Source organism: Miscanthus floridulus, chromosome 1 (assembly GCF_019320115.1).
Source record: "Miscanthus floridulus cultivar M001 chromosome 1, ASM1932011v1, whole genome shotgun sequence".
NCBI lineage: Eukaryota > Viridiplantae > Streptophyta > Magnoliopsida > Poales > Poaceae > Miscanthus > Miscanthus floridulus.
The window spans coordinates 188,190,644-188,209,642 of NC_089580.1; the positions used below are offsets into that span (position 1 = coordinate 188,190,644).

Genomic DNA, 18,999 nt, shown 5'->3' on the forward strand with positions numbered 1-18,999 from the left:
TAGAGTTTTACAAATTAAAGCTGGAACGGTAATTTTTGATTACCGAGTCAAAGACTGACAAAGATCACACAGTTGTGATTTACAGGAAAAAAAAACTTAGCGACCAAGTGAAGAATCAAGCCCCCTGGAGACCCTGAGCTCAGCGGCTAAATGGGTAAAGAGCGTCGTCCTCGAAGCCAGCTCCATGGCAACCGGATCGAAGCCTGGAGCGAAGAGCGCCTGAAGGGCCTCTATTTTGGAGGGCGACAACGGTGCAGCGAAGAGGGCCTTGAGACTATCCAAAGCCACAGGGTCTTGGACCCTGCGACCTAACTACGATCCCCAGCTTTTGCTTGAGCACATTTTGTGCTTGGAGAGTCGGGTTGGAGGCCCTGGTCTTAGCTGCCAACCTCCCACTCCGACACACCACCCTTGAAGGTGTCTTGGACTTTCTCAGCCTCGGCGTGCTGAGCAACAGGGTGTCGAGCGGGATGCATACCCGCGCCTCCAATTGTGCCAATAGGGACTGGGCCCTCGAAATGGGCGGCGCCGCGTTGTCAGCGCCAGGATGGCCAACTCATGTTGGTGTAGAAACGGTCGCCTGATCCGCAACGCCGTGCTGTCCCATCCTTGGTGGCGTGACTTGCGGCATCTCCAGCTCAGCGACAAGGGTGGCGAAACTGTTGTTAGGGAGGCGCCCGCCGGAGTAGTGGGACAGCAAGGCGTTGTTGGTCCTGTTGGTCGGGTCACGACGAGCGAGTCGGTGATGTAACACCCCGGTGTTATGCCAGCATTTAGGCACTGCAAATCATGCATATCATGCGTCATCAAGCATCCTAATCATACATGCCTAATCATGTAAATAATAACTGAAACCCTGCTTCGAAACATATGAAATATGCTGTGAAACATGAATGTTGCATACACTTGTTTATAGTTGTTTTTGCCCTGATTATGCTTGCTAGGCTAGTAAAACATGTTTGGCTATCATTGTAAAACATCTAGAATTATTTAGCACAATTTTTGGAGCAAAGTTTGTATTTAAATTATTGACAAATTTTGCTTTAAAAATAATTCTCCAAAAATTAAGGTTTTGAGTTAAATTGACTTTAATTTTATAATTCAAAATCTAGCTAGAATTGGATTTTGGTCATAAAATCAAAGTTGGAGAGGATTAAATTCTAAGCAACTTTTATTTTTGGGCCATTTTCAAAAGATGTCATTTTCTTGCTCAAAATGATATTTGAAAATTTGTATTTGAAAATTTCTTAAAAATGAAAATTGAGAAAAATGTTTTCTCCTTTCGTGGGCCGCCGCCTCCCTTCTCGGCCCATGGCCGAAGCCGGCTTGACCTGTAGCAGCGCCCGCTGCTCGCGCGCCCCGCGTTCGGCCCAGCCCAGCGCCGCGTCTGGCCTGCCCCAGCGCTGCGCCGCGACCGTTCCCGAGCGTCGCGTCCCGACCACGCCAGGGCGCGACCGCCGCGTGGCGGCCATGCACCGGCGACGCTCGCCGCGCGGCAGCCACGGCCTGCCTCTGCTCCCACGCGCCCGCCTTCATCTGCCGAAGCCGCTGCGCTCGCCACTCCATTCTCCCGCGCTGCCTCTTTGCTCCGCCCGCACGCGCTCTGCTCTCTCGCCACCGAGCGCCACCGCAGCCCCCGCCGGTGAAATTCGCCGCCCATCCTCCACCACTGCCCGCAATCAAGCGCACCTGGCTCCGCCTCGCTCTCCGGCACCTGGTGCTCGCAGCTGTGACGCCTTTTGAACCAAGGTAGAGCATTTTGCGAGCTTCGCCGCCGTCAGTCATGGCGCCGCCGTGCTCGGCCGCCGTGGAACGCGTCTTCCTTCCCCTCCTCCACCCTTCCTAGTTGCCTGCTCGGGTTCGCCACCTCCTTGCGAACCCCGCGCGCTCACCCGCTTGCCCTGACCCGGCCGGCAACGACCGCCGGCCCGTTGGCAGAGTCCGCGCCGCCGTGGCATCTCGACGCCGGCGTGGCTCCTTGCCTCCGCCGAGCTAGGCCAGGCTGGCTTGGGCCGAAGCCCCGAGCCAAGCCGCCGCACTCCCCTTCGCTCGGTCTGAGCAGGCCGAGTGTGGCCATGGGCCAGTTGGTTTCCACGGGCCGACCCAATAGTAATAGGAAGTTTTCGTTTTCAGTTTTCTTTATTATTTGAAAAGAGAAATGATTTGAAAAATGTTTGTATACTCAAATTTGCTCCAAATCTGTTGAAACAAATTTTGCTAGGTTCCTTGTCACCAGATCTACATGATAAAAATATTGCAGGTCATTTTTTAGATACTTTTCTGTAGAGCTTTATTTAATCCTTGATATTGCTGATAACTTGAAAATTGTGGAGAAAAACCTATAGGCTTCAGAAAAATATGATTCCAAGTTTGTTAATCTTCTTATGTAATGTACTTCCTAGAAAAAATATGTGTCATGCATGTACTATAGAAAAATTATGAGGTGTAGTTCAAGTGCCTTTAATGGCTGATTTTTGTTATTTTTGCTAGAGAGCAAAATTTATATAAAACATGCATGTGATAATTTTTGTACAGTGATTATTTGCTGTGTAGAACATAGGAAAAATATTTCCTCTGTTGTTTGACACTTTTCACAGTACAAAGTATTTTCAGGTTCACAAATATGCCACAGCTTGTTATTTTTGTGTAGGCTAATCCACTCATTCAAATACCATGAAAATCTGATGGTAGACTACTTAGGGTAGTACTGTGCTATGATAATTTTCTAAGATTTTTCTAAGCAATAAAAATAGATATTACTATTCAAACCTATTATTAATTAGGGTTTAATTAAGTGTTGCTTTATGTGTGATTAAGAAATTAGTGAAGCTTTGGTGTATCTTTGAAGCATTTAATAAGATGTGTTGACTTAACATATTAGTAGTAGAAGAGAATACAGTAGATGACATGTGCTTGTAGTATATGTTCTTGCATGATGTTGACTACCTTGCATTCAAGTATATCCATTGTATTCATCTCATCCGATGCACCGATGGCATAAGCACTTACGCACATTGTATCATACAGGATCGCAAACCGAGAACCCAGTCGTCATACCCGAGGAGCCCGAGGAGCATCTTGAGGTGCAGCCGTAGGAAGTGCCCGAAGCCGACGAGGAGGACGTTGAGGAACTTCCGGAGTGCCCCGATCACCGCCCGAGCTCCTTCGAGAGAGGCAAGCCCCGGAGCATTTTCTCCCAGTTTGCAATTATTAATTAAATGCTTTACTTTAATTGATGCATTACGTTCAGGAGTTGTTTGCAACCGTTGCTGCATTATACCTTGTCTACCTTTGTTATATTATATCTTTGTTACCCTGGTATCCGCAGTCGAGTCAATGCTTAGCTGGCTTAGACCGGTAGAAGTCGGGTGATTTCCTATCACCTGCGAGCTATAGGTGGTTACCTGGATCTGCTTGGATGACTATGAAGTCATGGTATAACTAAGTGTTAAATGAAGTTGAGACCAGACGGAGACTTACAGAGTTTTGAACTGTAGTGCTTTCTGTCTGTGTCGATTAAGGACCGACCATTGTTGGGCCTCGAGTCATGTTGAACGCATGCCTTACATTTAGCTGGCCGGATAAAGTACCTTTCGACCGCGAAGCTGGGAGATTATTCGGGCCGAGTAGATTGCTCGCAGCGTACTGTGCCGGAGCAGGTGTGGTAGGACACGGGGGCGAGATGATAAGACCAAAGTACAGTCGGTCGACCCCCGGGGTACATGTGGTTCCTGGCAAACTCGAGATACCTGGATAGTTGACTCGGTGATCAATACCTCACTTTAGCGGGTGAGTGAGGTTTGTGTAAGGAATAAATCACCAGCTGGTTAGGAATCGATTCGAATCACCATCGCTCCTGGATAGTGAGCACTTGACTTGAGTGACTTCATCATAGTAATGTTGATGGAACACTTGGACAGTTATAATGAATATGACATTATGGAAGTTGTTTAATGATCATTGGTTATCATTATTGGCTTAATCACATGTTTGCTCTAGTATAGGTGCAAATCTAGTCGACATGTTAATAACAATTAACTTGACAATAATGCTTTTGGAAAGGTTATTGAATTGCTAAAAATGCTTCTTTTCGCAAATGAGTCAGCTACCCTACTATAAATCCTTTCATAATCCTTGGTGTCACTTATTTTCGGTTATGTCGGGTAAGTCTAGCTGAGTACCTTCTCGTACTCAGGGTTTTATTCCCACTTGTTGCAGATGGGCAGATGTATTACGGCTACTGTATCAACTGCCTTTATCCTGCGATGGGTGATGCTTAGAACCATGGGCATGGTCATTCCTTATGTCTCGTCTGATGCTTTTGTTGGAGATGATCATTAGCTGGCACTGTATTTGAACTCCGTGTGAGTGTGTGTGGTTTTGCGCAATGGCTTCCGCTACTTTTATTCGAACTTGTTTTAATAACTATGTTTAAACTCTGATGTATCTGAGATGCGAACTTTTATGTAATATGTGATGGTGACCGCTAAACTTATTACGATCTTGGCTGGGATGTAAGTTGGTTTGAAATCCTTCGTGATTTCACGGACTACCGGGTTATACGGGCTTAAGTTTGCTAAATCGTCTGCTCTGGCGGATGATTTTCTTATTTAATTTTGTATAATTGGTCGGTTCTGTTACAGGTGAGCTCCTCCAGCATCGGGTCAACCCACGCAGGAGGCCCTGCGCCCGCGCAAGGTTCCAAGACCAGCGGGTTCGGCTCAGGAAAGTAGGCAGCAGCAGCGGTAGAAGCTTCGCCCGGCGCCGTCGGAGCGGCCCGTGCCAACCTCCCTAGACGCCTTCGTCGTTGGTGTCGCTGGCCGTCGCTGGTAGTAACAACGCTGTCCGGCATAGTCTCACCAGTGCCACTTGAAGCACCGTGGGCCGCCGGCCGAGCAACGGAGCTGCTGGTGGGGTCACAGTGACCCTCCCTAGTAGCACAGTCGGCTGGTGCAGTGGTTTTCAGCGCCGCAGCGTTGCCGGTAGCCTTGTTGTGGTCAGCTACACCGTCGCCGTGGATGTTGGTGTTGTGTAGCACTGGCTGTGTCCGACGTCTCATCCACCGCCGTCACCGCCTTCGGCCAACAGACGCTAGAGCAGACAACGTAGGCGCGGTTGTACCCGCCTCCACCGGACCACCATTGGCGGGTGGCCGGGTGACCGGGGTAAGGTCCCGGGCAAGCGGTCATGGCCGGCCGCGTATACCAGCAGTTGTAGGAGGCCTCTGTCGCTGGCCACCACCATCCACTGGTCGAGCACGAGGCCACTTGCAGTCCCTGGCCAGGTGCCGTAACTCATGGCAGTGCAGGCATCTCGGCGACAGACGACAGGTGGCAACCCTATGGGTGTATGACAGGCAGTTGAGGCACCTGTCGCGTAGCGCATCTTGGAGGCGGCGACATCGATGACACCAGCCCCGGAGGTCGTCAGCAACAACCTACTGAACCTGACAATGGTACTACGAGGCTGAGACGCCCAACACCTCTTGCCACCCATCACGATCCGACGAAGAGGCCCTTCGGTAGGGGCCAAGCCGGCTGTGCAGTAACCCCACCGCATCTGCCGGAGATGCCCTGCGCAGTGGGTGCGACGAGGAGACAGTGGGGCGTGCTGGGAGCTGGGCCTGACGTGTTGGCACATCAGCGTCAGGTGCGGTGGACCTACGGTGAGGACCCAGCCGCTGGTGCACCGAAATTCGCTCCACAGCCTGGGTCTCTGTCGCCGGAATGGAGCGATGAGTCCCAGGACCGGCGTTCGGACTCGTGTGCCTTGGTCGACGACGCCCATGCACGGAAGCCTCGTTCGCGCTTGATCGACTGGGTCGATGACGCCTTCCCTTGCGCCTGTGCCTGTACTTGTGGCACCCAAGATCCGCATCGGGTGCGGAGAAGCGGCACCGGTGGGTTTCGGGGACTCACTTTCCGAGTCTTAGGTGAGCTGGCACACGCCAGAGCCACCCGCAATCCTCTCCCCACGGGAAGGAGCACCGCGGGGATCGCGCTGCTGCCTCCTGTGACGAGACCGCAAGGAGCACCTAGCGAGCGTGCGACCACTGCCAGGATTGCCCCCTGGAGCGGGAGCCTGGGACGACACCGGCTCCCTAACCGGAGAAGGTCCCCGCGGCGACGGCCTGCAGACCGCGTCGAGGTAGGGAGTTGGTGAGGCCATCGGCGTGGGCTCGTCGTTGTAGTCGTTGCGGAAGCCATCGTCCGCCCACCGGCAAAACTTGGAGCGGCCCTCCGAGGCACCGCTGGGGTAGAAGGGTGCGGCGTCGAGAGAGAGGGGGAGCCATGGTGGCTGGAGGCGGAGTAGGGCACCGGATCCACCGGCGGGCCCAGGATCCGCTGATGCCCAAATTCACGGGGTGCACGAGATGTAGCCGGCGGCGGCGGTGGGCCACAGCGGTGGGGAGCAGCCCATGGAGGTGGAGAGGCACCCAGAGGCAGGGATGGGGTCTTGGCCGCCGGATCTAGTCGTGGGGGCCGTGGGTGCCGGATCCGGCTTCGCCGGCGGCGTAAATGGCGCGGCGGTCGTGCGGCGGCCTCGCACGTGCTGTCCCCCGCACGCGGCTAGGCAAGGGAGGGAAGGGGAGGGGAGGGGGAGGGGGAGGCGGGCGCCAGGGCTAGGGCGGCCGACGACGTCGACGGCGGTGGCACGAGGGTGGCCGCTAGGGGTAGGCGGAGGGGAGTCACAGAAAAGGTGAAGTTCCTCTCTAGACACGTATACACTCACACTCAAACTCTTTGGGATATGAGCAACTCCGAAATGGAGATGGTCAGTTTGGTGGAAGATAGGTACATGCTCAAGAAATTGCAAACAAAATCTATGTTCTGGTGAGTCCGAAACGATAGATATCGATTCAGCAATGGCGTGAAGATCTACAATTTAGAACGGTGGGAATAGTTCACAGGTTTACTCTAGTACTGTGGCTGCTGAAGTGCTGATGGCCAAACAAATGGGAGGATCCATTGCCACATCAGCTCCAGGTTGCGCACAAGCTAGTTCAAACTTCAAACTGGTAGGGCCCAAAGGGAAATCGGAGCAAATCATTCATTTATCTTTGTTTCATTGAGAGAGGTTTTCTTCGTACGATCGAACAAGATGCCTGACGAGTGGAGGAAAAGTATATTGATATCAATCTACAAGAATAAATAGAATATTCAAAGTTGTACTAATTACCGGGAAATTAAGTTGATGAGCCATACTATGAAGCTATGGGAGAGAGTTATCGAGCATCGTTTGAGAGCAATAACACGGGTCTCTATGAACCAATTTGGTTTCATGCCCGGAAGGTCAACCATAAAAGCCATTTTCTTAATAAGACAAGTTATGGAGCATTATAGGAAGAAGAAGAACCTACACATGATTTTTATTGACTTGGAGAAGGCTTATGATAAAATATCAAGGAATGTTATGTGATGGGCTTTGTACAAACATAAAGTCCCAACAAACTACGTCGGGCTCATTAAGGATATATACAAAAATGTTGTGACTAGTGTTCTAACAAGTGACGGAGACACGGATAACTTCCCGATTAGGATAGGACTACATCAAGGGTCAGCTTTGAGCCCTCATCTGTTTGCCTTAGTAATGGATGAGGTCACAAGGGACATACAAGGGGACATCTCTTGGTTTATGCTTTTCGCGGACGATGCAGTGCTAGTTGATGAAAGTCGAACAGGAGTGAATCAGAAACTGGAGTTATGGCGGCGGACTTTGGAGTCCAAAGGTTTTAGACTCAGTAGAACTAAAACTGGGTATATGAGATGTGACTTCGGCACTACTCGAGAGGAGGAAGATGTCGGTTTGGAAGGTCAAGTAATGCCTAGGAAGGATACCTTTCGATATTTAGGATCAATGCTAAGAGAGACGAGGATATTGATGAAGATGTTAGCCATAGAATCAAAGCAGAGTGGATGAAGTGACGCCAAGCATCTGGTGTCCTATGTAACAAAAGGGTACCACAGAAGCTAAAATGCAAGTTTTATAGGACGACAATTAGACCTACTATGTTGTATGGTGCAGAATATTGACCTATAAAAAGACGACATGTTCAACAGATAAGTGTCGCGAAAATGTGTATATTGCGTTGAATTTGTGGTCATACAAGAAGGGATCGAGTTCAGAACGATGATATACGTGATAGATTAGGGATAGCACCAATTGAAGAAAAGTTTATCAACACCGATTGAGATGGTTTGGACATGTCCAACGGAGACCTCCAGAGACACCGATGCGTAGTGGAATACTAAGCCAGAATAGTAACGTGAAGAGAGGCAGAGGAAGACCGAAGTTGACTTGGGTAGAGGCAATAAAATAAGACTTGAAAGGATGGAATATACCCAAAGATTTAGCCTTAGATATAAGTGCTTGAAAAACAGCTATTCAAGTGCCTGAACCTTGATTGCTTCTGCTGGGTTTCAACTCTAGCCTACCCCAACTTGTTTGAGACTTAAAGGCTTTGTTGTTGTTGTTGTTCAAGTAATCAATTTATTTGGCAACTTGAGACACTTACACTGAAGGTACAAATTATAGTCGCCTTACTCCGTCCTCTCCACCTTCACACATCCAGTTGATCGATCTCTAGACAGTAGACAGGGCATGGACATGCATCTCACGAACGAAGTAGAGTCAACTGCTCTTCTGCTTCGTCACAGGCTGACAGCTGCATCCAGGCTCGCTACTGAGAACCCAGTCTCTGGACATCTACCAGCTGATAGAGATCGCCACGGCGTTGGTGTTGCAGAGGAAGAAATTGCCTGGAGAAGATTTGCATGACCCCATTCAACCAAAGGTACGATATATAAGACTATACTGGAAGCCTAGAATTTCACTCTGCTTACCTCCTCTGCTCAATCAGTGAATAGTCAATATCTGCTATTACAGTCACCTCCTCATGCTCAGTTGTTGCAATCACCTCTCCAAACTAGCAGTATGCAAATGGTTAGTTATGGTGTGACATATCTTTACTAGCGTACAGCTTTCAGATTGTTGGCAAAAAATCACAAGAGGTTTTATCAGAAACAAAAGTAGCTTTGTGGTGGTGCAGAGTCTTAGTCTGGAAGCTAGATAATTAGTGGTTACTGACAGAACTAAAGGGCAGTAAATGGAAATCTCAGGTCAACTTACAGGTCCAACAAGAGTGGAGTGTCCCCAAGCAACATAACCTGCACTGGTATCTCGAGCTGGACCGCATGTTGCAACAAACAGCTGGCACCAAACAGTTGATTAACATTCTCTAAAGCATAAAACTGGCAAAACAAATGCCAAATGAAAGTTGAAGTCAAGGAAAATGAAACACCAGCACACAAAGAAGCGCTGTATACCTGGTTGTCTGCAGCCCTGGCATTGGAGAAATGATGTCATTAGTACATGGGAAAGAAAAGTAGTGGAGACATTTCAGATATAAAATTACAACAACAACAAAGCCATTTAGTCCCAAGCAAGGCTAGATTTGAAACCCAACATGAGCCCCTAGTCACGGTTCAGGCTTCAGATATAAAATTACCCCCCAAGAATTATGAGGAGTTCTGATCGAGGTTTTGACTAGTTTTGCACAAATAAAAGTAGCGAGCAGTTCATCTTGCTATATTTCCCTTGCATAATTACCATAACTTGAGGTTCAAAGTCATTTATTACCTCGCCCTTTGCAGCAACTCCCAGTGCAGTGGTCCAGTAGTCATGTTGAATGCACCAGGATAGCACAACAAATGAGCACCTGCAGTTAGTGAAATGAGCTAAGTCTGTTTCGTCAGTTTCAATATTTTTCAAATTATCAGAAAATAGTAGTAGTAAGCTGTAAGTATGTGTTCACAATTGTTAGTATAACTGAAAATCTGAAAAATTTGATCAAACAGAAAAGAATCTGAGACTAAGTGTCTATCCATGTTACATGTCAAGTAGGTCAGAAGATGACATGGTCCAAATACGGCACATACCACAGCGTCTTTAAGAAGTATAATACTTTACTTCATCAAGTTACAGCTTAACAGTGACCACTACACTGAGAAACAAACATGAGGAACTCGTACCTCTTGCAGCATACAACATTGCTAATTCCTGGAAACGGATGTCATAACATATACCGATACCAATGCGCCCGACATCTGAAAAAGAAATCAACAATGCCATTAGAATATAAGCAAGACTTAAGCAACAAACAAAAGGCATCATAAAACTAAGTAACACTAACATAGTATATAGAAAGCTATAGCTTGAATGTAACTATCCCAGTCATCAAACTCGTAAGACCCAATTCAAATGACCTAAACTCAAAATGAGAGATACATGGATAGCCAAATATTAGGCTTGCAATAAAAAAATGGATGGCCTGATATTCTCTTATCATACATGCTTCATTAGCTGTAGACAGCAGATTAATTGGACAAACCTGTGTCTACAACAGTAGGGCTCTGCCCAGCAGTAAGAGTCTTTGATTCCTTGAAAGTGATCTTTCCTGGAATGTCAATGTCGAAAAGATGGATCTGCAGGTGCACAAATTTTCATTGTCAGAAAGCACTAGGAATGAACTAAACTTCCTACTCATAGAGCACAGTGAAAGGAAAAGAGGGCATAAATATGACGGGAGCAAGCAAATCACAACCGGAATTTCAGTGTCGACCACAATGTGATCAAACTTACTACTCTATTGATCACACTCAAAAGTAAAAGAAGGCATAAATGCCACGGACATGATCTAATATGCATCTGTCAGCACTGCAGCATGTTCAGTGCTCATGATGAGGCTGGACTCATTGAGGTACTGTTGGGAGCTGGTATGATGGGGGATAGGATACAACATTAATTTGGTATATACAATTTTCTCATGATAATGTCTACACAGTAAACCATAGCTTCTCATCAAATCTAATCTTAGCAAATATAGTGCAATGGAAAACTGTACTCCAGCTACTAGAAGTTTGAACATACCTTTCTATGTTTACCCTTAAGCTGGCCATCTGAACCAAAGACACAGCATGTATTGTATAAGTTGTTGCCAGAACGTTCAGCTATGGACCCACCAACAAGAGTGATTTGTAAGCTGCAAGCAACCTCCGACATCATTGAAAATGAAGGGGCTGCATCTCCGCCAGCATCAATGTCCTCGGCGTACTCTGGAAAACTGTCATTTGAATACGGACCATTCCATATCTCCTACAGGCAATAAAAAATAGCTGCAGGTCAATGCAAGAACCAACATAGGCAAAGATAACATTTCTGAAGCATGGCCTTATAAGAGAATATGCATATATGTGCAAATTTACAATGAACAAGGTGAGAAATTTACTAATGTCTAAACCTAAAGACCTGGCTGTTGAATAAAACACTTAAGTTGTGTCCAAACCCGAACCAGGATTTATGCTACCACAGCCCAACCCACCCCTGAAAATTTGCTTTACTGTCATTTCCATAATGAATTTTATGCTTTTAGCTAAAAAAAGGTTTGCAATCCTGGTGTCATCAATAATCGGCCCACAGGAATAGCTAGCTTGGTTATGTAGCATTTCATGGAAATAGCACAGTGAACACTACCCCATGTCCAATGATGCACTCCTCTGCCAGAGGACGACAGTAGCCATCAATGAGTGCACCTAATACTGTGGACAAGGGACGCACCCATGAACAATCGTCAAATGATTAGACAACAACGCGATCAATATCAACCGAAATACCGTTCCGCTTGGAATTCAACCAGACATCAATACCATCAGAACAGATGGTAACATAAGGCCTGTTATCAGAGACTCACGGGGAGGAGCACGAGCTTGGCGCCGTCGGAGGCCGCCTTCTCGATGGCCGCGCGCGCGTGCGCGATGTTGCGACTCTTGTCCGCCGTCACCGAGAGCTGGCACAGCGCCACCTTGAACTGCGGTCACAGAAGAAAACTCGGCACGAGGTCAGATCAAAGCCCCGACCTGCATCATAAGCCAAGCCCGAAGGAATCCGAACCGGAAGGGCGTCACCTTGGAAAGCGGCGGGGTCGGGAGCTCGAGGGCGGGAGGGGAGCGCGCCTCCTCCGGGCGGAAGGAGGAGTTGGGGGCGGAAGCCATGACGGCGACGCGGCGGAGTGGGAGGCGGGAGGGGCAGGAGACGCGCGCGCGGCCCGCGCAGAGCTTTAGACCTGGGGCGAGGAGCGCGGCGGCTGTGGCTCTCATCTCATGGGAGGTGCCGTGGCGGCGTAGATAGTAGTATAGCGGGTAGCGAGGAGGCAGCGTGAGTCGCGACGGCGACCGGAACGGGAGTTGTTGGCGGATGGATGGGTATCTGCAGCTTGTGGGCCCGGTTTGTCAGTGGGATGTGCCCGCAACGTTTGGTGGTGTGGCAGTGGCACAGCACTTTTGGTGCCCGGTTTGACGGGAAAGGCCCTGCCGGCCGGCGCCACCAACGGATGTCCATGCCAATCTGGTCGCCGGCCGATCGTCGGCGGCGTCTGCGCCGTCGTGTGGCTCGGCTCATTGTCCTGTGTCTCGTGAATTTCCATCTCCACATTGGAACGTTTCTGAGTGGTCTGGAGAATTGGCGTTGGCCGAGTTCGAGCCGGCCTGCTCGACGTAGCAGCTGGTTACGTTCCGTGTTGCGGCCCAGTAGGTGGAGCAGTGTCGCAGAGGCACAGTGCACCGCCAGAGATCGGCCCAGCCCAGGGACGCTTCTCCAAACACTTACAGGGGCCTAGTTCTCACCAGGGCCGCGGCCCGTGGGCAACATGACGAGTTTATCGCTGATCAAAATGGGCCTCCATGAGATTCAGCCGAACTGGCCTCTTTTGCAGGTTTCAGCACAACAGAAACGGTAATGCTCAGGGGCCGGCTTCCGTCCGACCGGACGCCACCTTTTTGGGCCTGCGCGTTACTATATTAGCCCAACAAGCTTGCCTCTTTATAGTGTCCCCCATCTCTCTCAAAAATATCTCTTTACTTGCTTACGTCATTGCGTGCTTTTCTGCGCCGTGCGGCCGTCCGCGCCGCCCCACTCTACATCGCCGCCGCGCGCCAACTCCCCACGCACCCCTATCCTGCGTCGTGATGCCCCTCTCCGCCTTGCCTATCGCGGCCATCCCTCACTGGGCCACACCCTCCCTCGCTCGCCGCTGCGGGATCCTCCGCCGCACCCTAATCTATGCTCGCCCGTCGCGGCCACGGCGTGACCGCGCCACCAGGAGAAGGTCGTTGTCGGCTGGGACAACATCTCCTGCGATTGGTCGAAGACACCACGATAGGAAGAAGCACATGTTGCAAAACGTATGTATGAAGTGTTTTAGATGTAAGGTGTGTTGCAAGTGTTTCATGTAGATGTTGCGTAAGTAGACCGGAATGTTGCATATGTTGCAATGGTTGTACACGAATGCTGCAAGCCTTTGTTCCTAATGTTTCATTTGTTTTTCGAGACGTATGTTGCAAGCGTGTTTATTTCGATGTTGCATATGTTTCACACATATATTGCAGTTGTTTATCTGGATGTTGCGTACGTTTTTACAGTGGTTTTAAGTGTTTTTCAGGTGTTTTTGCAAGTGTTTCAATTGCATGTTTCAAGTGTTTCGTCGACGTATGTTGCAAGTGTGCATCTGAATGTTTCGAAAGTAGATCTGATATTGCATCTGCCTCCTCGCTTCCCCTCCCCGTCTTCCCCTCCCCCTCCCCCTCCCGGCGTCGGGCTGAGCATCCGCCTCCCCCTCCCCCTCCCCGTCTTCTCAATGCTGGTAACATTCAGGGCGACGTGGGCCCTTCGTGGTTGCGCAAAATGGTGCGGGAAACAGTAGACTTCCAAGCCCGTAAAGAAAAGGTACTAAATTTCTCTAAAAAAGAAAAAGGTACAAAAATACTCACCTCCTCTTAAAAACAGTAAATCAATAGATTTGTTTTTTGAAATATTTGAAATACGAATATTTATGATTATAATAAGTATCATTAAATTTTATAGAATATATAATTATGGTAAACCTATTTAAAACGGAAGTATAATACTTCCATTATTCTTGGGATGAAGATAGTACCAGTGGAGGAGGAAGCCAGGAACTTGCCTGCGGTCGTTGTTGGGCGGTGCTCCGTAATAATCTGCAGACCTGGTACAGCGTACGTTATCATCGGAACTCAGAAGTTAACGAATATGGACGACATACTGGCCAAGTTAACAGTTCCATTAATGTTAGCATGTTAACCATTCCAGAGACGATAATCAGGAACTACAGTACCAGTAGCAGTCGAGAAAAATGAGGTGCAGAGATTCAGAGAGGACGTGACGTGAGACTTGGCACCTGCTGCAAGAGCAAGGCGCGGGGGAGGAAGTTGGTTTGAGGTAACTGTCAATCTGTCATGCCGTGACTTCGTCATTGACATGAACAGCAGTACACCACACATTAGTGATGAGATTAGCACAGCTTTAACGTCAAGACGCTACACGCCAGGGCGAGGATAATGAAACTGTCAAACTGGTAGTCTGGTACCGTCGCCGGCCAGGTCCCCTTCCGTGTGGACGAGGCACTCGAAACAATGACTCTAGATGTTCCACACACTTATTACTCTAACTCAGTAGTAATTGGCTGTTTGGTTGATGATTTTTTTATGGCTGATAAGTCGACTGATGCTGCTTCGTTGTGAGAGAAACGCACTATATCATGACTGATAAGCGCGGAGCTGATAAGTTGAAGCGAACAAAGGTCTTTGCCTTGATTACCGCGCAATTTTCCAAGCATTAAAAAAAAGTGCACCGTGGAATTTAAGTGCGACGTTTGACACGATCCGCGACAGTGCCACGTTTGCACTGCACGTCACCGTAAACCTTCAATGAGTGACAGCGACAGAGGCTTCCTTATGAGTCTTTTGGGCTAGCCGCTCGCCTTGCCCTTCGCTCCAAGGAGACAGGAGGAACTCATAAATCAACGACCTCGATGCGTGGCTTGTTTTGCTCCCTTTTGATGCCGTTTTGCACTGTTTGTTGTTCTAGTCGCTGGCGTCAACATTCGTGGTCGGTTGCCTGATGGCGCTGCATACCAAGATAGTCTTTGCCGTCTACAGGTTGCTCCTCTGCTAGCCGCCTAGCCACGTCGAACAACCGAGAGCTGCCGACTCCGTAGAGCAGTTCTGTTTGGAAGAAGCGTGCGTGCGTAGCGTGTGGCTTCTGTCTTTTTAACGACCAGGGAGCGGAGATGTGAAAGCGTTAAAAGCAAAGGTTTTCAGTATTTCACCGGAATATCCTAGAATTTTAGTAGATCATACCAAGCTGAAACAGTACCGACTTATTTACACTATAAAAAGGTCGTAAAATTAGTCTAATTAGATAGGAATGCTGATACGACGATCTGATATTTGTCAAATTAAAAAACCATCCCGCACCTAATCCAGATCCTAAGATGCCAACGAGGCCATTTGTGGATGAGACCATTAGAGGCAGGAGGGACCAGATGGCAGCCAAATCCAGGACCGGGTGCAGCCTCCTGATTCGGAGCACGCGACAAGATCCGTCGTTGCCTACTAGAGTTCGTAGCCTATCAATCGAGCCGAGGCAACGCGACGAGGAGAATCCAACCATCCGCACAAACAAGCCAATCATTCACTGGCTCACTGCCCCGCCCCGCCGGCCATACGCCCATACCTTAACCATACCGGTGACCAGGCCCAGGCCCAACGAACCGCACGGAGAGAGCGACGCGCGCGCGCGCGCCCGGGCCCGGCCGTCAGGCGTCAGCTCGCGCCACGCCACGGCCCCCTGCTTCCCCCACCCCGCCGGGCCCGATCAGGGACGCCTGGTTCGGAGGGGAAGGACCGGAGCTGACTGTGGCTGGACTGCGGCATCCTGGCCCGCGGCACACGCGATAAAGGCACCTGATCCTGATGACACGCTAGCGATTGCCAAATAGGAGGTGATCTGCAGTTGCTGCTTCTTTTACGCGTCATGTGAGTGTAGACGACGGCCAGGTTTCTCGAGGCTTCTCCGATCGATCTAACGAGTCAAACAAGCACCGGCGCGTGTTTGAGAAATGGGGAGCACAGCTTATCATACGCAGCCTCGGCCTAGCAAACATCACCACCTGCCGCCTGATCTATGCAGGTGTTCATATCCGAATTTCTTTCGCTATCATGCTGTCATACTCGGGAATTTCTCTAGAGCCTTTTTAATCACCCACCAAAGTCCTAGAGCTTTTTTTTAATCCTCCAATGTCAAGCACCCTGTCTTCTGAAGTAACCGAATTCGAATCCGTCGCCACTTCACCAGTGGAGTGGAGTGGACTGATCTATAGTGCGACCTTAACTTTTCTCGCGTCTCCGGCTCCTTCTTTTCTTTCTCGTGTCCAAGGTTCCGGGAATCCGGAAGGAGAGGTTCATCGAAGCGCTGTACACCAGCCTACAGCAACAGCAAGCCGATGGATAAGGTCCGGTGAGAAGGACATCTTCGCCCTCGCTGTCCCGGGCCAAGCTCCACTCCACTCCCCGGGTACTACGCAGAACGAAGCGAAGAAAATGGCGAAAAGAAGCGACGCGACACGGCGACAGCAAGAGCGCATCGAGTCTTCCATTCCATGAAGCAACGCCATGACAGCGACGCAGCTAGAGCAACAGCACTGGCACTAGGCAAAACAACAGGATTCAATGCTGACATATGTCCATTGGCAGATGCAACACATCGGAGTACTGTAGTGGACAGGGAAATCGACGCAAGTTTTGGATAGAGGTTCTTCATTTCACACAAGTTTTCATCATCATCAGAAGCAGCAGCATGGCCACAGCAAAATTTTTGCATCCTAAAACCCCTTCTACTTCTTCTTCTTCTTCCTGCCCACCCTCTATAGCGCCGGATCTAAGAAAACAAGAACGACGGCAAAATAACCTGATTTTTTTAGCAATATGTACAAGAGAGAAGAGAGGATCCTAATTCACAAACCAACCCCCCATCTCCATGGATCGATCGCCTCGACCTTCGACCTCGAGGACGGCGGACACGCGGGCGATACGGTAGAGTCGCTTGACGAGATCGTTACGGTTAACAAGGACGGCGAAGGAAGGATCTAGCCCAAGGAGCCCTCCTTGGCGGAGAGACGCTTGAGGAACTCGTAGGTGGTCACCATGGTGGCCGCGGACAGCGACATGGACCCCCACCTGGGCCCGAGCCCGCGGTAGCACGCCGCCCAGCCGCCCTCCTTGAGCAGCCCGCGCACGGTGCTCGCCAGCGTGGGCCGCGCCGCCGCGTCGGCCTCCATCACCTGCAGCCGCGTCTTCACGGTGTCCAGCGGCATGGTCACCAGCGCCGCGGCGGCCCCGGCCACGGCCGCGCTCGCGCCCTGCACGGCCATCAGCGAAGCGCAGCTCTCGGAGCGCTCGGTCCCCACGGCGCGCCACAGGCACCGCTGCGCCACGGCGTAGGTCGACCACCACACCGCGTTGGACGGCGCGTAGGTGAGGATGGAGAGGCCGAACCCGCGGTAGAGGCCGCGGACGCCGTCGGCGAGGAGGATCTTCCTGAAGGCGTCCGCGCCGCCGCGGTAGCGGCAGGAGGCCGGGGTCTGGACCATCAGCCGCTGGCTGATGACGTCCACGGGGGTCCACACCACCTGCGCCGCGACGGCCGCGGACACGCCCGCCGCGGCGGAGGCGGCGGCCGACGCGGCGGGCTCGGACACGCCCAGCCGGACGGTGGCCGACCCGACGGAGCTCTTGGTGGCCTCGAGCGCCGCCATGTAGAGCGCGCGCGCGGGCACCGTGCCGGCCAGCGACGCGCCGAACCCGCGGTAGAACCCGCGCAGGCCGTCCCGCCGGAGGATGGCGGCGGCCGTGGCCGTGGCCGCCTGCGGCGGCGGCGCCACCTGCAGGTGCGTCTTGACCACCACGGCCGGGTACAGCGCCGCAGACACGCCCGAGAAGAGCGCCGCGCCCAGGACGAAGAACCGCGACTTGTCGAGCATCTCCCAGTTCACCTCGGCGGGTAGCCGCCGGATCTCCTCAGCCGCTGCGGCCGCCGCCGCGGCGCCGCTCTCCTCCTCCATGTCCACAGCACCGAAGCTCATCGTTTCCTCCAGTACTGCTTCCTTCCAAGTATCAGCAACTATCGCCTACCAAAACTCCAAAACCCAATCGAACCTCGCGAGGCAGCAACTCAGGCCAGCACCACCAGATGCACCACCATCTCGGCCCTGCAGATCCTACTCCGGCCAGCGACACGACAGAAGCTCCTCCTCCGACTCCGATGAGCAGAATTGCAGAAACCCCAACCGAGGGCAGAAAAGCGGAGCGCTCCGGATCCTCGAAGCGGAAAAAGGTAGTAGTGTGAAGCAGCGCGGAGTGTGCGATTCTTTGGGATCCCGAGGGGGTAAGTGAAATATTTATACGGAAGGTTGGTGGCGTGGCCACACCCGCACTGCCTTATCGGCAGCGAGATGCCCAGGCGTGGACCGGCACGTGCCCGGTCGGGACGCTGGGCTTATCGGTTACTGTTGCGCGGGAGGGCCGGGGGCCGACCGGAGACCGCCGGTGGGAACGGTGGGCGTCGCCCATTGGCTGGATCTCGCGGGAGGGACGACGATCTTTTAATAATCTTTTAATGCCCGAGTTGGAGTGTTGCGCACACAGAGACAGACGGACCTCGCCCACAATAAAACGAAATCAATGCTGGAGGAGAGGAGATGGGTCGCCGACACGCCGGCCCAAACATTTCCGTGTGCTATCATTCGCGGGCAGAAATTCAGAAGTACGTATGCAATTCTAGTTTTTCGAGAGATCTATTATAACCTGGACTTTAATTAAAATTATATAAAAATACTAACATTAGATTAGTCATAGAATATATTTTTAGAATAAATTTATTTAGAGACATAAATATTTATATTATTTGATATAAATTTGATCAAACTTAAGCTACTTTGATCGACACAGATTCAATGATTGTATTTTTTCTAGACGCTCGAAGTACATAGTTAGCTGGATTACCTATATAGGTAGGTATAGTGCACAAATTTAGAAGTCCACAGGCTTCACGCCGAGGTCACAGATTCAACAGAAAAGGAACGTGAAA

At 50.6% G+C, this 18,999-nt stretch overlaps 2 protein-coding genes across 3 annotated transcripts; both read right to left on the reverse strand.

Annotated features, from left to right (window-relative positions):
* Positions 1 to 8,296: 8,296 nt before the first annotated feature.
* On the reverse strand, positions 8,297 to 12,242 carry LOC136551457 (omega-amidase, chloroplastic-like). 2 transcript variants are annotated; one of them, XM_066543007.1, is made up of 10 exons: positions 11,964 to 12,227; positions 11,750 to 11,866; positions 10,930 to 11,154; positions 10,391 to 10,484; positions 10,032 to 10,106; positions 9,640 to 9,718; positions 9,327 to 9,342; positions 9,130 to 9,210; positions 8,844 to 8,926; positions 8,302 to 8,759 (listed from the first exon to the last, which is right to left on the reverse strand). In XM_066543007.1, exons 1-10 carry the CDS (start codon positions 12,153 to 12,155, stop codon positions 8,681 to 8,683), a joined length of 1,041 nt encoding a protein of 346 aa, XP_066399104.1. In that variant the 5' UTR covers positions 12,156 to 12,227; the 3' UTR covers positions 8,302 to 8,680. The 2 variants fall into 2 exon arrangements, with proteins under 2 accessions (XP_066399112.1, XP_066399104.1); XM_066543015.1 differs by lacking the exon at positions 8,844 to 8,926 and having other exon boundaries at positions 8,297 to 8,759; positions 11,964 to 12,242.
* Positions 12,243 to 16,150: 3,908 nt separating this feature from the next.
* LOC136551473 (uncharacterized) lies at positions 16,151 to 18,323 on the reverse strand. Its single transcript, XM_066543026.1, has one exon. It carries the CDS (start codon positions 17,993 to 17,995, stop codon positions 17,000 to 17,002), a length of 996 nt encoding a protein of 331 aa, XP_066399123.1. The 5' UTR covers positions 17,996 to 18,323; the 3' UTR covers positions 16,151 to 16,999.
* Between the last annotated feature and the right edge of the window lie 676 nt (positions 18,324 to 18,999).